The sequence below is a fragment of the Acromyrmex echinatior genome, unplaced genomic scaffold, assembly GCF_024713525.1.
Source record: "Acromyrmex echinatior isolate Ae372 unplaced genomic scaffold, ASM2471352v2 Scaffold27, whole genome shotgun sequence".
Classification (NCBI taxonomy): Eukaryota; Metazoa; Arthropoda; class Insecta; order Hymenoptera; family Formicidae; genus Acromyrmex; species Acromyrmex echinatior.
Genome location: NW_028259061.1, coordinates 54,060 through 68,235, shown reverse-complemented (window position 1 = coordinate 68,235; position 14,176 = coordinate 54,060). Strand labels below are relative to the sequence as shown.

Sequence of the window (14,176 nt, the reverse complement as noted above, 5' to 3'; positions counted from 1 at the left end):
TATTTTATACTTGATATAGAGTTGACGGTTTCGCCCGGATCTGTAGATATTCGGGTATCTGGATATCCAGATAATGATTATCCGAATTCTATACCCGAATATTGAAAATTAAATTAAGTATACTTTATTATAGCCTATATTAATATATAAATCTAAATAAATATATAACATTTTTTTTGCACTTTTTGCTCTTTCTATTTCTCAGTCTCACTGTTTCTCGTCCTTTTTCACATTTTCACCTTCTCCCCTCTCTCTCTCTCTCTCTCTCTCTCTCTCTTTCTCTCTCTCTCTCTCTCGCGTCCTCATCCTCTTTTGCTTTCTCGTACATATATCTCATACCCACTCTGTACGTATATATACATCCTGTATATGTATAGAGAAAGATATGAGAGGTTCAAAATCCAAATAACGAATGATTTAATCATTAAACTTTAACGGTTCGGATATCTAAACGGTTTAAAACAAATTCAGATTCGAAAGAGCTTTAATCGGATATTTTATCTCGGATAATCATCAACCTTAGAACAGACAAGTTGCTTTAAGAAGTCAGAAATAAACTATAAACAAATAAGAACATCCGAACGTTGGAGCACAAAATGATAAAACAAAACATTTATATATTTGAGATATTTCCGCTAATTCGCGAATTGTGACCGTCGCAAGAACAGACAGATAGAAACACCGCGTCACTTTAGTACTCACCGTCACTTTTACCCGACGGATCGGTAACTGATACAATTTATTTAAAATAAAAAATATAAAATAGATTCCAGAAAATTATTTAAAATACAAAATCGATACAAAAAACTGATAAAGCTTTTAAAATAAAAAATAAGTTCTAAAAACTTATTTAAAGTATTAAATAAGAAATAGGTCAGACGAAGTTATTTAAAATAATAAATACTAAATACTTTTTAATTTTTTCTTTAATTAAAATAATATATATTTTAATATATATTTTAAATAAATTTATTGGAAATAAGATTGAGCTCTGCATATAAAGATGCAGTAGTATTTTATACGTTGTTACTTTGAAGCATATATCTTTATCGATATCTTTTTACAGTACCTTGATTATGCAATTATGTCACATGCAGTTATATGATGCATTAGCAATTTATTTATTATTAGTGTAAGGTATGTTTCGCGATAATTATATATAAGAACAGTGTACATATATAAGAATAGTGTTCATATGTAAGTTTATAACAATAACAAGCATGTGAGTAGCCTCTGGAAATTGCGACAACGATGACGCTATCGAAAAAGTATTGAGATCAAGGTCAATGTCACGAACTTATACATATATATATATATATATATATATATATATATGTAGACAATCTCTTGCCTCTCAACACCACAGGAGGAATATAATTATGCATGAAAGCATTTAAGGTAATAGAGAAATTATTAATTAACGAACGCTGAGAACAGAATAATTTATAATTAATGAACACAATATTTAAATAGCATATTTTACACTTTCTTTCACTTTGCTTTTTATTTAAATATTAAATTGAGGAAAATATTATATTATCGAGAAATTTATACTGTTCGTTAATTTTAATTATCAAAGTTCACGACTTACAGTTTTAAAAAAAGAATTTAACTGCTAACTTTCGTGCGCATATATTTTAATAACGTTTAATCGTTATCTCTCATGTGCGCGAGATAACACGTTATTTAGTAAATAACTGTTACTTCAGTGGCTTTAGTGGTCGCATGGTATTTCACTTAAGAAGCAAATTAATATTGTTATTGATCAGTAGATATTGTTTAGTCATATATTCTTCCGTGATGACTAATTGCAATGATTTGGAATCATTCCGTCAGCGATGGTCATACAAATTCCGCAAGGCGTTAAGGTAAACCTTACGTGTTTTTTTTTCTGATTTTGTTGGTAGTATTAATAATATAATAATAAGTGCATATTAATATTAGTTGTCTGACAAAAACAATTTTTTACATATTGTATTGCTTATTTTAATTATGGAATGTATTTATATCAATTTTTTATTTTTGTTATAAAAATGGAAAAGATTTGTTCTTTCAATATGCAATATATAGTATAGAGTTAGGATTTATAAATTGAAGCCTTGGAAGATTTCAATCTTATTGTCTATCTATTAATTTCGAATGATGTAGTAATCTTCCTTTCGAATTCAATGTGCATACGTAGGAGGAATCCTGAGATGACGTAGCGATAGGATTGCCTTGGAAGCGAGAAAATCGAATAGTCGATTGTGAGGCGTTCGAAGAATTGCATTTACTCGTCATGGTCGTTTGATTCATTTTTAGACATGTCCACGTGGAAGTAACGCATGCAAATTTTACCGTATCTAATTATTATTACCTTACGAATAATATTATTTCTCATAAGACATTGTCTACTGTCTCTTAAAATCAGTTAAAAATCAATTATCAATAGACAACACTTTGAGATCATTTTGTTGATAATCATCACTAAGTTTAACAAAAAAATAAAGAAGATAAGATAAAGATCGTCAGTTCTGATCAAATCTATTTTCTCTCGAGGATAAATATCAGGAAAACTATATCTGTAATTTTAACGAAGTTATAATTGCTTAAATATTTGCAATGTTGGTAGAAACGACCGTTGAAAATTGCATCAGCCAATTAATAATAATTAATGTCCGCGTCTCAACGACGCTTTTCACTGGCCTCGCGTCTTTGTTATCTTATTTAAAAACATTTCGTCTTTATCATTTATCTCGCGCAATGAAGCCATCATTCGAATAACGTGCCGAGGAGTATATATACATTGTTATTATTACGGCACATTAAGGCCAATATTATAACTCGTTTTCGCACAATGAACGTAGGCACTCGCCCTAATCTTGTGATTGTATATTAACGTAACGACGCGTATCGACGCGACGCACCGCTTTATACTGATTTTTTCTTTTCTTTCCACGTGGTAATTTAATCATGATTTCCGCGAGACGGAGACATAGTGTGCAACGCGATGCCGGGTAAAACCAGTTCCCAGAATAAAAGCGAAAGAAGAAAGAGAGTCTGACCCCGGGGGAGTCCCGGTTCTACAGGGTGTACCGTAATGTATCGTCCGAATAATGGAGTGAACGGCTTTTTTTGTACTTTATCCAAATAGATATATTTTGAGAAAAAAGTACGCTTCATATAAGAGTTATCTGGTCGGATTTAATATAGGGAAAACGTGAGACTGCATTTTGTTTAATGAATAGTTTCATAGGCCGTCACGCAAAAGAAAAAGAGTTTATATTGATATTTTCAAATGTAAATTGGTTCATGGTGATGATATTTTATGAAAAAAGAAATAATCATTAGAGAAGGAGATTTTTATGTTTATGATAAACAACTCATATATTTATGATAAATATTTATTACTATTCATTTTTTGAAATGTTATATACAATAATATTTTAGACATATTTTATATAAAGCTTTATTGATTAAAATATAGACTAAATATTTTATGTAATATTTATGATAAATATAAATAAATATTTATAGTAACTATTTTTTACTTGGATTCTAATGTGTCTTATTAAATACTTTCATTAAATTCATTTCATCACATTTAGTACAACATTTACAATAAATATTTTACAATAATATTTACAATAAATGTTTATGATCTGTGTAATCTAAAATCACAAAAATATTTACAAAGTATTTCAAATAAGTCCTACAAATATTTATATATAAATATTTTGTAAATATTTTATGAATATTATGTGCTGTATCTGGGAAGATATGATAAGTAGTCTTTTTAAAAAACTTGTTTATTTATCAGAAAGTAACTTTGACGTTCGAATATTTTTTTCGAATTATCAAATGTTTTCGCTCTGTTAATCTTTTACTTACAATATAAAATTTTTTCTCAAATTCCAATAGGATTATTAACTATCGCAATTTGATTCATTGTGAAAAATGAAAAGTATTATACATACATTATGATAACGTCATCATACGAACATAGTAAAAACTTGTTCACTTTAGTACTTTATCGACGGCAGGTGTGCACTTTAATACGATGTACATTATATATGCCAGCTGCTTGAAACTATACACGTGTTTGCCTGAAGGCAGTATACGTGGATTGCCAGAAAAAGCAAAAAAGTATTATCACATATTATAATCAAACTTTTTCGTAAAATGTATCATTTAAATCCATTAAATTATTCTATACATACAAACACATTTTACCAATTTTTTCTCTTCGTTATTAACTCGCTCATTTATGATTTTATCCTGGTAGAAAAATTTCGCTGAAATTATTCTATGTTTTGAAACATTTTTCGACAAAATTTCAGCAAAATTTCAGCAAAATTTCAGAGAAATTTCAAAGTAATTTTAGTTCAGTTTCAACGATTTTTCAGTATGTTAGCTGAAAAATTCAGTAAATTTTCAACAATTTCGCTGAAATGTTCCAAAACGTGGAATAATTTCAGCGAAATTTTTTCACCGGAGTGTTTATCCGTAAATGTTTGTTCGTAATTGTTTGTTCTAACTCAATCTGAATTATCTCAATAATAGCGTGTGTTATTAATGTTTTTAACTCGATCATTTCTCTCATCATTGTGATAACAGTAATTTTGATAATAGCACGTTTTTTTATTTCTCTCGTCGTTGTGATTTAATATACCTACTGTTGAGGAAAAGTAGGAAGAAGATTACTCCAAGCGAAACTCCACGCATTCACGGTCAATTGATTTTCATTTTGCTATTCGTTTTTCGGATTCTACTGTGTGATAGATACTGTGCGAAAGACGCGCGTTCTCGGCTAATGCGTCCATAAATTGCATGATTTTGTTGCATCGTGACTCGCCGGAAAAACGAAAGAATGACAGGAAGCATGTATTTTCACGAGGAAACGTTACGACAGAATAAATGTTGAGTTAGCAGACTTTTACTCCCTTTTCCGTCGCCAAGTTCTCGCTTGCAGATTGATGATACGTCCGTTATGTATACGGAAAAACTTCGAAGAAGTACCTTTCTTGCGTTTCACATTTTGCATGCTCCCGTGACGAAGTGAAAGATAATTTTATGAGAAAATGAAAAGCATAGCTATTATATTAACATAAAAGAAAATGCATCACATTTCTTAACTTTGTTATTCAATTCTTCTTCTTTGTATTACACAGAATGAGTGTTAATATTAAATATAAAAAAATTTATGTATATATATATTACAAATTATAGATACTTGATGCATTTTTTATAGGTATAATTTTACGTACTTTGATAAGCATGAAACTAAATAACGTATCTGCTTTTTGTCATAAAGTATCACTAGAATTATTATCGCTACTCCATAAAAATGTTTATTATTATATTTTTTTTGTGATTTTTACAGTATTTTCACAGAATTTCCATTAAATCAAACGTATATAAAGTTGGATATGTTTTTTGAATCATCCAACCGTATGTTTTGTAAATATTTCTCAACATTTATTCTATTATCGATGTTAAAACATGATAAAATTTGGGTATTTAATTATGTTACTAATGTATTATAGTTATGAGAGAGAAAGAGAGAGAGAGAGAGAGAGAGAAAGAGAGAATTTAAGATGCTTAATCAGAAAACCGTGAAACTCGCCTCAGGGAATTCGTAATGAATGATGTTTGATTTGATTAGATGAAATGAGAGCGATAAAAATCATTCTTTTCAACACTTTTTATAATATTGTTTTATATTTATATGTAAGTTTTTCTTGGCTTGTTGTTTAATAATTAAAATTAATTATTAGAAAGTATATTATAGTTATAATATAGAATAGAAGTTTATTACTCTCTTTAGCTTATATATTATAATTATAATGTACTTTATTATAATATACTTTAATACAAATCTTATTACAAATAAAAGATTAATAAGACTCATAAATTTAAAAAATATTACTTAGAAAGAAAAGCTAATATGAGAGTCAAATACAATTCTCAATGTGTAAAATAAAACAACTTACACAATACTCTCTCGCAAAAGTTTTTTAATTTTAAGGTATGAGATATATTTTATTTCAAATTGCTTGATTAATTATGATAAGATCATGATAATATTTTTTAATGTTATTATGTTATCAAAACTGATTGATACTTCTGGGTATTCTATTCGATTTTTTACTTATGTTCCACTTCGTTGCGCGATCGATAAAAACTGATAAGTCCTCGATGACAGTTTCAGTATATTCTAGTCTGTCGTAACAATTTAATCCTTTTTCTACGAAACGAAACCTATTTTTTCTCAACATGGAAATTTGTGAGATGAAAAGATGGGACGTCGTGCTGGAGTACTTTAAGGATTTCCGAGAGCTATTTAAGTTAGTGAGTACACTCAGCTTCCATTTTCTTTAATTTCTTTAGTTAAGATTCTAACATGTCTCCGATAAATTTCATATGATAAATGTTCAAACAGAAATGGATGGAAAGAATGATAATTTAAAAATTTTTTTCTTAGATTTTTTTGTTAGATCAATCTTGTGATGAAAATGAAAAAGAAGTGAGACATCAGAGACTTAGATTTTCTGTACATATTACGAAAAACATAAAATATTAATTAGCTGACGATACGACGGTACTTTCGGAGCATTTCTCATAAAGAACTGTCGAGTAACTCCGATGCAAGTCCATCATCTTCTCAGAAATACACCGTTTACATTTATGTTACCGTATGTTCATTGTTCTCGTGTAAAAATTATAATGTCTGCGAATGATGCATAGATATGTTTGCGGATTTTCTAGCGGAATTTTTCATGACCTGAATTACTTTTGCGATAAGCCTTGTGACTTTACGAGAATTGCGTAGATGCATTTCTTGTGTAATTCATTTCTTATGGGATTTTAACGGTAGACGTATAATTATGCGAAAACTAATTAAAATAATCTTGCAAATTGTTTCGTATTATTCGTTATGATTAAATTTAAATTAATTTAAACAACAAAACTTCGAAAAAGAATAAATGTGCTTGTTAATTTATTTGAGTATAATTTATAAATTAAAATCTTAAATTATATAAAGTTTATATTTCTCTTTCTGTTTCTTGTAAAAGAAAATTAATGAATTTACTATATTTACTATATTAAAAAACTCTCTGAAATCAATAAGATATTCACATTCATTTCATTCTAGGGTAGAACTACTAATTGTGGATTCCTCTTTAAAAAAAAATTTATATTTTTATCCAGAACAATATCAAACAATTAATAAAATATTTAATAGTCATAATTGATCATAAAGATTACATTACGAATGATTTTATTCCATTTCATTGCCGTTTTATACGTTTTAATTTGGATTAAATAAAGTAATGGCAATTATCCACAATTAGACCTCATATACTAATTGCGGACCAATTCACCAAATGCTTTATCCTTTTTGGTGACGTTATTACATCCCATAAGGATAATAAAAATGATTTGCGCATGCATACCGTAATATATATAACGAAATTGATGATCCACAGTTCTGGTTCTTGGGTCTAATTGTGAATAATGATGCATTTGTAACACATTCAAGTTTTTATTTAAAATTAATGACAATTACAAATTAATAATTTTTAAAAATTGATGAAAAATAAATGTTTAGCAATAAAAAAAGAGTTAAATTATGAATAATAACACTGTTTTGCATATAGACGTGTACACCATTTTATATTCTATTTTCATAGTTAAAACAAATAAATCTTTTCGGAATGGCACCATTTGTAAGATTTGGCAAGTTTTTAAACATTTTTATAATAAATTTACGCAATAAAAGCATCGTTGTAACATAGTGATTATCCCTTAGTATTTCACTTTATGAAATTTGTTGATATTTGATACTTAATGAGTTTTTAACTTAATTAATAAATTAATTATATTTTAAATTAATTATATTTTATTATCTATATATACACAATATCCTCTTTTGTAATAAATGTATATCTTTTCTGCGTGACAGAAATCGCGTTGTGAAAAAAATTGCTGTCATATATTGCACAATGTTATCAAGAATGGTATTGCTGCAAGTTTGATTTTATCAGACATTATCTAATATTATCATCACTCAGCAGTAGCTATACGAAAAATTAGTATAAATGAAGATTAAAAAAAAAGTTTTTAAAGGATAAATGTTTTGTATGATTTCATGATGCAATTTTATCGAATTTTCGATGAAAGGATTAATGATTTCTTTTCTCGGATAGATTGACGCGAATGGAGATGGTTTCATCGATGTTACCGAGTTACGAAACGCTTTGGACGTTTGCGGTTTCAAAATGCCGGGCTACAAAGTGCGTCAGATGATCGAGGAATACGATGATAAGCAGCGGTTGGAGCACAAAGGTCGGCTCTCCTTCGAAGAGTTTGAAAAGCTTTGCAAGGAACTCAAAGCCAATGAATTGGGCTCCACGTTCAAGCAAGTTGTGTCGAAAAAGGAGAATCTTGAGACTTTGGGTGGAATTTCCGAGGCATCCAGCGAAGGAACTACGCATTCTGTCAGACTCGAGGAACAACTAGCATTCAGCGATTGGATAAACACTAATTTGTCGCACGATCCCGATTTGAAGCACCTGCTGCTTATCGATCCCGAAGGAAAGACGCTCTATGATAAGGTCAAGGATGGAATATTACTCTGGTGTGTACAATGTATTATTATTATCCAGTTCTACGTTATCTCTTTTTGTCATTATTTCCATAATATAAACCTTCCTAAATATATTATTATTAATATATTTAAAAAATCGAATAATGAAATTTATTTTTATTTTCGAATTATATTCTAAAATTTTATTGAGATCTATTTTTTAAATATTTAAATTGATAAATAATGTTATTAAAAGTAATAAAAAATATAACTGGAACTAACAAGCATCCATAAATTTCGATTAATTTTTAAATATAATAATATTGAAATTCTATCAATTTATTTTACGATTGATAAATGACTCTAAAATTAGTTAACCTATCAAAAATTAATTTTACACCTATTTTTCAGTAAAATAATCAATCATTCTTGCCCGGACACCATTGACGAGCGTACAATCAACAAGAAAAATCTGACGTTGTATAAGAAGCATGAAAACTTGACACTAGCTCTGTCTTCAGCGCAAGCTATTGGCTGCAACATCATAAACATCGATGCCCATGATCTCACCAAAGGTTCGCCCCATTTGGTGCTAGGTTTGCTCTGGCAGATCATCCGAATCGGCTTATTTAACCAGATCACTCTCGAGAACTGCCCTGGTTTAGCTACTCTCCTGCAGGAAGGTGAACGAATCGAAGATTTGTTGAAGTTATCTCCGGAAGCCATTCTTCTCAGATGGGTAAACCATCACTTGGAGAATGCTGGCATCGCCAGGCGGTGCAATAACTTCCAATCTGACATTACGGATTCTGAGATTTATACTTATCTCATCAAACAAATCGCACCCAACTCGGCTGGCGTTACTTTGGAAGCCTTGATGGAACCGAATCACATGTCTAGGGCGGAGATTATGCTCCAACAAGCCGCAAAATTGGGTTGTCGTAGTTTTGTGACACCTAGTGATGTCGTGAATGGCATTTATAAGCTCAATTTAGCCTTCGTCGCGAATATGTTTAACAATTACCCTGGCTTAGATAAGCCAAAAAGTAACATTGAAGGTTTAGAATCTTTAGAGGAGACGCGAGAGGAAAAGACCTATAGAAATTGGATGAACTCAATGGGCGTATCGCCACATGTCAATTGGCTCTACTCAGATCTTGCTGATGGACTGGTAATCTTTCAGTTGTACGATATCATCAAGCCAGGCACTGTAAATTGGAATAAGGTGCACAAGAAATTCACAAAACTTCGAAAGTTTATGGAGGCATTAGAGAACTGCAATTACGCTGTCGAGTTAGGTAAACAGATGAACTTCTCGCTTGTGGGCATCGCCGGAAAGGATATTAACGATGGAAATGCAACCTTAACATTGGCTCTGATATGGCAGTTGATGAGATCATATACGTTGTCGATTCTGACGTCTCTAGCGGGAACTCAGGGAAGTACTGTAGAGAAAGAAATCATTCAATGGGTGAATTCTAAACTCCAGGCAGCTGGAAAAAGCAGTATCAAAGGATTCCAGGATTATTCAATAGCAGATGGCAAAGTCGTCCTCGATCTCATCGAAGCAATCAAGCCCGGCTCGGTTAATTACAATCTCGTTAAGGAGGGTGGAACTGAACATGTAAGATTTCCACTTTTCTCGATTTTTGAGAGCTTGTGTTCTCAATTAATGTCCAAGTTAATGTGATTTGTGTTATAATAACTACTTTTATAAGTATGATTAATCGTACTTATAAAAGTAGTATATACTATGTTTTATCTTCATTTATCTTTGTCTCACGTTATATTGATATCGAGCTTTGTCGGCTAATTTAATTCATAATGCAAGTTAATTAAACCTTGCAAAACTTTAAATTGCACAACAATAATTTTAATAAATTTGAATCAAATATTGTCAAATTTTTTTTTTAATTTTAAAGGAGATACTGATCATATTCTGAAAGAACAAAATAAAACCTCAAAAACTTTTGCAGATTTTTATTCTTTTATGACTTATATTACTTATAGTATTGGTAAAATTTAATGAATATATATCCAAATCAATCTCAAATTTTTGTTTTAATCGATAAAAATAATCTGTAATTGTAAAGTTCTTAGCAAATCAAACCCTCATTACATATATGTTAGTAGAAAAACACTTGTCTCTACTAATTATCCAGCATATTCAAATAATTTATACCCACAAATTGTTTCCTTTAATTTTCAAATATCTGTCTCCATGCCTGTAGGTATTAACCGTATCTATAATTAATGTTTAATAAATTGGAAATTTTTCTCCTATATTACTCACGGAAGTTTAAAGCTGAAAGTTTCCACGAAAATGTGGAACATTCTAATTTAAATGAATCAATCCTTCTTGACACCTTATTGTTGGCATGACTAATCAACAACTATTGTTTTTTTTTTGTTGCACAGGAGAATCTGGACAATGCAAAGTACGCGATATCTTTGGCGCGAAAGTGCGGTGCGCGTGTCTACGCGTTACCGGAAGATATTACCGAGGTGAAGCCAAAAATGGTGATGACGGTATTTGCCTGCCTGATGGCGATGGACTACATGCCGAATATGGACTCTGTGAAAAATCAACAGAACAACGTAAATAACGGCCAATAATGTCGGCATCAATCCGTCACCGTGTTGTTCCACCTGACGCGTGCCGTTTATCTTTTGTATACAAGAACTTTTGATCGGATTGCGCCGCACACGCTTCTTCCATGAGCGTAATATTTGTACATACGTAGATTAAGTTAATTTGTTTTGAAGAGAATATTAGGGATTACTACTGCTAGGAAAAATTCATGAAATGAGAAGGGGAACTCCTTTGGAATCTGACGAAATATCATTTGATCCCTGTTTGTTAAAAACAAAAAAATACATAACGAAATACATAACAAGGAATGTTAAGATTATATTTGGTATAAGAAATTATATTATTACTATAAAGTTTGGATATTTTTTGATTAAAACGTACGAATATGTCTATATAGTCAATTAAATGTATGTGCGATACAAGATTTCCAAATTTAAAATAATTTTTAAGTAGACTATTATAAAATGGCGATAATAACTTTGATCTAAGTATTCAAGATTTATCAAAATGTCGATATTTCTCGTGCCAGAAAGTGTATTTACTTACAAAATAAGAAAAGTACAGATTATTATGTGTAAATCGCTTGAATCGGCACTATTTATTCTAAATACTTTTCTACTATGTGCGATTTATCATATCTTACTGTGCAAAGTGGAATTCTCCTTCTTCATTGTTTATGCAATCATATCATTCGTTTTTACATTTACATATATCACATCAGGTTTGTATAAATCGATTTTACATCGAATACTCAAGTGAAACAAATAGAAAACATGCTAGAAACCATTGAGAAATATTCAAAACGCATACTCAAAGATTCAGAATATACAGGGTATACCGGTATTCATTTCAACAATAGATTTTTTAGAAAAATTTTAATTTTGATTCTGTTAGCAAGAGCATTGATCATTGAACCTTAAAATTATTATTTATTGCAAAATAATAATTTTCACGAAAATTATTTATTATTCTTCAAAGAAACAAAATAATTTTAATTAATTTTTTTGTCAAGAAATTAAAGTTTTCTACTATTTTGTATACATTTTATGTAGATAAATCATCTTGTTTTGCAAATACGTGCTACATAGAATAATTTAACATTCAAATTACATAGTACAGTCATAAATATATACTTAACACGAAATACATACATACCTATTTGATAATCTAGATGTAAGAGATTTGTGATCTATTTAAATGGTTATTTTATACACTCGGTGATTCACAGTATTCAATCAGAAGGTTATAAGTCATAACGGTCTAAAACTTTTTGATTGACTATTTTTCTTGCACATTAATATTGCATGAATGAATTTTATATCCAGCGTAATTTACAATGACTGTACAAATTATATACTTTATATTTCTTTCTATACACGAGAATATCGAGAATCACTTTTTATACATCTTGTCTGGCTTTAAACAAGAATTAATTCTTGAAATAGGAAGAAGAAGGCCTTTTGATACTTTTCTTATGAAATCTGCTCTCTCACTAGCGTGGCAATAACTTCTATCGTCATTAACATATTCGACATAATGCATATGTGAAAGGTATTAGTCGACGACTGATCGTATACTTTGTGAATGGACGACAATGAATAATAATTATGTTGACGCACAAAAGTAATTGTAATCGTGCCATTATAAGTATTGAAATTTAAAACTAATTCTGATGATTCAATATTTACAATAGATTTATAATCGATTCGAATCATAACATACTTATGAATCTAAAACAATATTCGTGATTGTTATCTGCGAATGAAATAATTAAAAAACGCAAATTTCTTTCGAGCTTGCGTATCTTTGCAATGTGTTATTGTTACACGCAGCGTATATAGATGTATATAGAAATTGTATTCAGAAATTGTTTTAAAAAAATTATTACTCTTTTTCTAATCAAGTGAAAGTTTAGTCGCAAGATTCATTATTGATTAAAGTTTTTTTAGAAACGAACAATGTGAAATAAGACTGCAATATGAACACACAATAAGTAACAAAAAGGCCTTATTGGTCTGAGCTGGATTGAGCTAGAAATATGAATAATTTATTTTTACATCATTTATAATTCAGCATTGAAAAATACATTTTTATAAATACTATATATTTCCGTATAAATTTATATAGAACTGAATATGTATATAAAAATTCATACCGAAATATTATTTAGGCATTATAATATTCAGCTCAGAAATATTTTGGGACGAACTCCATTTGTATTTGTATTGCGTAATTATTTTTGTGCATTATATTTTAAAAATTACTGTAAGGGAAGCGTATTGGAGATTTATTAAAAATTTAGCATGCTTCTTGCATTTACAATTGTGTAGTTGATTTAGATTAACGACGAATCAACTATTAATTATAACGGACGCTAAGTATAATTATGTTAGAAGATATGAGAAATTATCTACAATGAATTAAGTGCAATGCATGTTATCGCGATTTGCACAAATACTTTTCCAAATTAGTTTTTTGTGAATAAATTCATTGCCTAAAAGTATTCATTAATGTCAAGGTTGCATTATCATTCCAAGAGAATACGAAATAGATATGGATATAATTACAATGCATTCACTTATAAATACGAGAAAAATTGGATTAAAGCTCAAAAATGAAATTTAATGTGATTCGAATTTGAAACACGTTTATATTAGCTCTGTGTGTGTTCACGCGATTCAAAAATTCTCAAGGGCCATTTGCAATTTGACTAATTAGAATTAAGTATCGCAATCATTGAATAATTCTCAATTATGATGATTATTGTATACGTATACATATTTCATACATAGACACATACGCGTGTATACACACACATACACGCACATTCCATATTGTGTGTTTACGTGAACATGCGTCCATCATTCTAGTTATAATTTAATGTATGCGTAATATAAATAAAAAAATTTACTATGTGCATTTACTATTTACTAAGTTTTATTGCATTACTATTAACTATAATAGCAATAATACATAATTAAACTTTTAAAGAAATAATTTTAAGAATATTTGAT

General features: G+C 29.6%; 1 protein-coding gene across 2 annotated transcripts in view; it reads left to right on the top strand.

Annotated features, from left to right (window-relative positions):
- Fim (plastin-2 fimbrin) overlaps positions 1-14,081 on the top strand; it is a 31,694-nt gene extending 17,613 nt beyond the window's left edge. Inside the window, exons 1-4 of one of the 2 annotated variants that reach the window (XM_011054657.2) lie at positions 6,104-6,330; positions 8,190-8,620; positions 8,981-10,193; positions 10,988-14,081. In XM_011054657.2, coding sequence (XP_011052959.1) covers positions 6,256-6,330; positions 8,190-8,620; positions 8,981-10,193; positions 10,988-11,185 — 1,917 coding nt within the window. In that variant the 5' untranslated portion in view covers positions 6,104-6,255 and the 3' untranslated portion in view covers positions 11,186-14,081. Of the gene's footprint in view, positions 1-6,103; positions 6,331-8,189; positions 8,621-8,980; positions 10,194-10,987 lie in introns of those variants that run through there. The other variant, XM_011054659.2, reaches the window with a different exon arrangement.
- Positions 14,082-14,176: the final 95 nt, after the last annotated feature.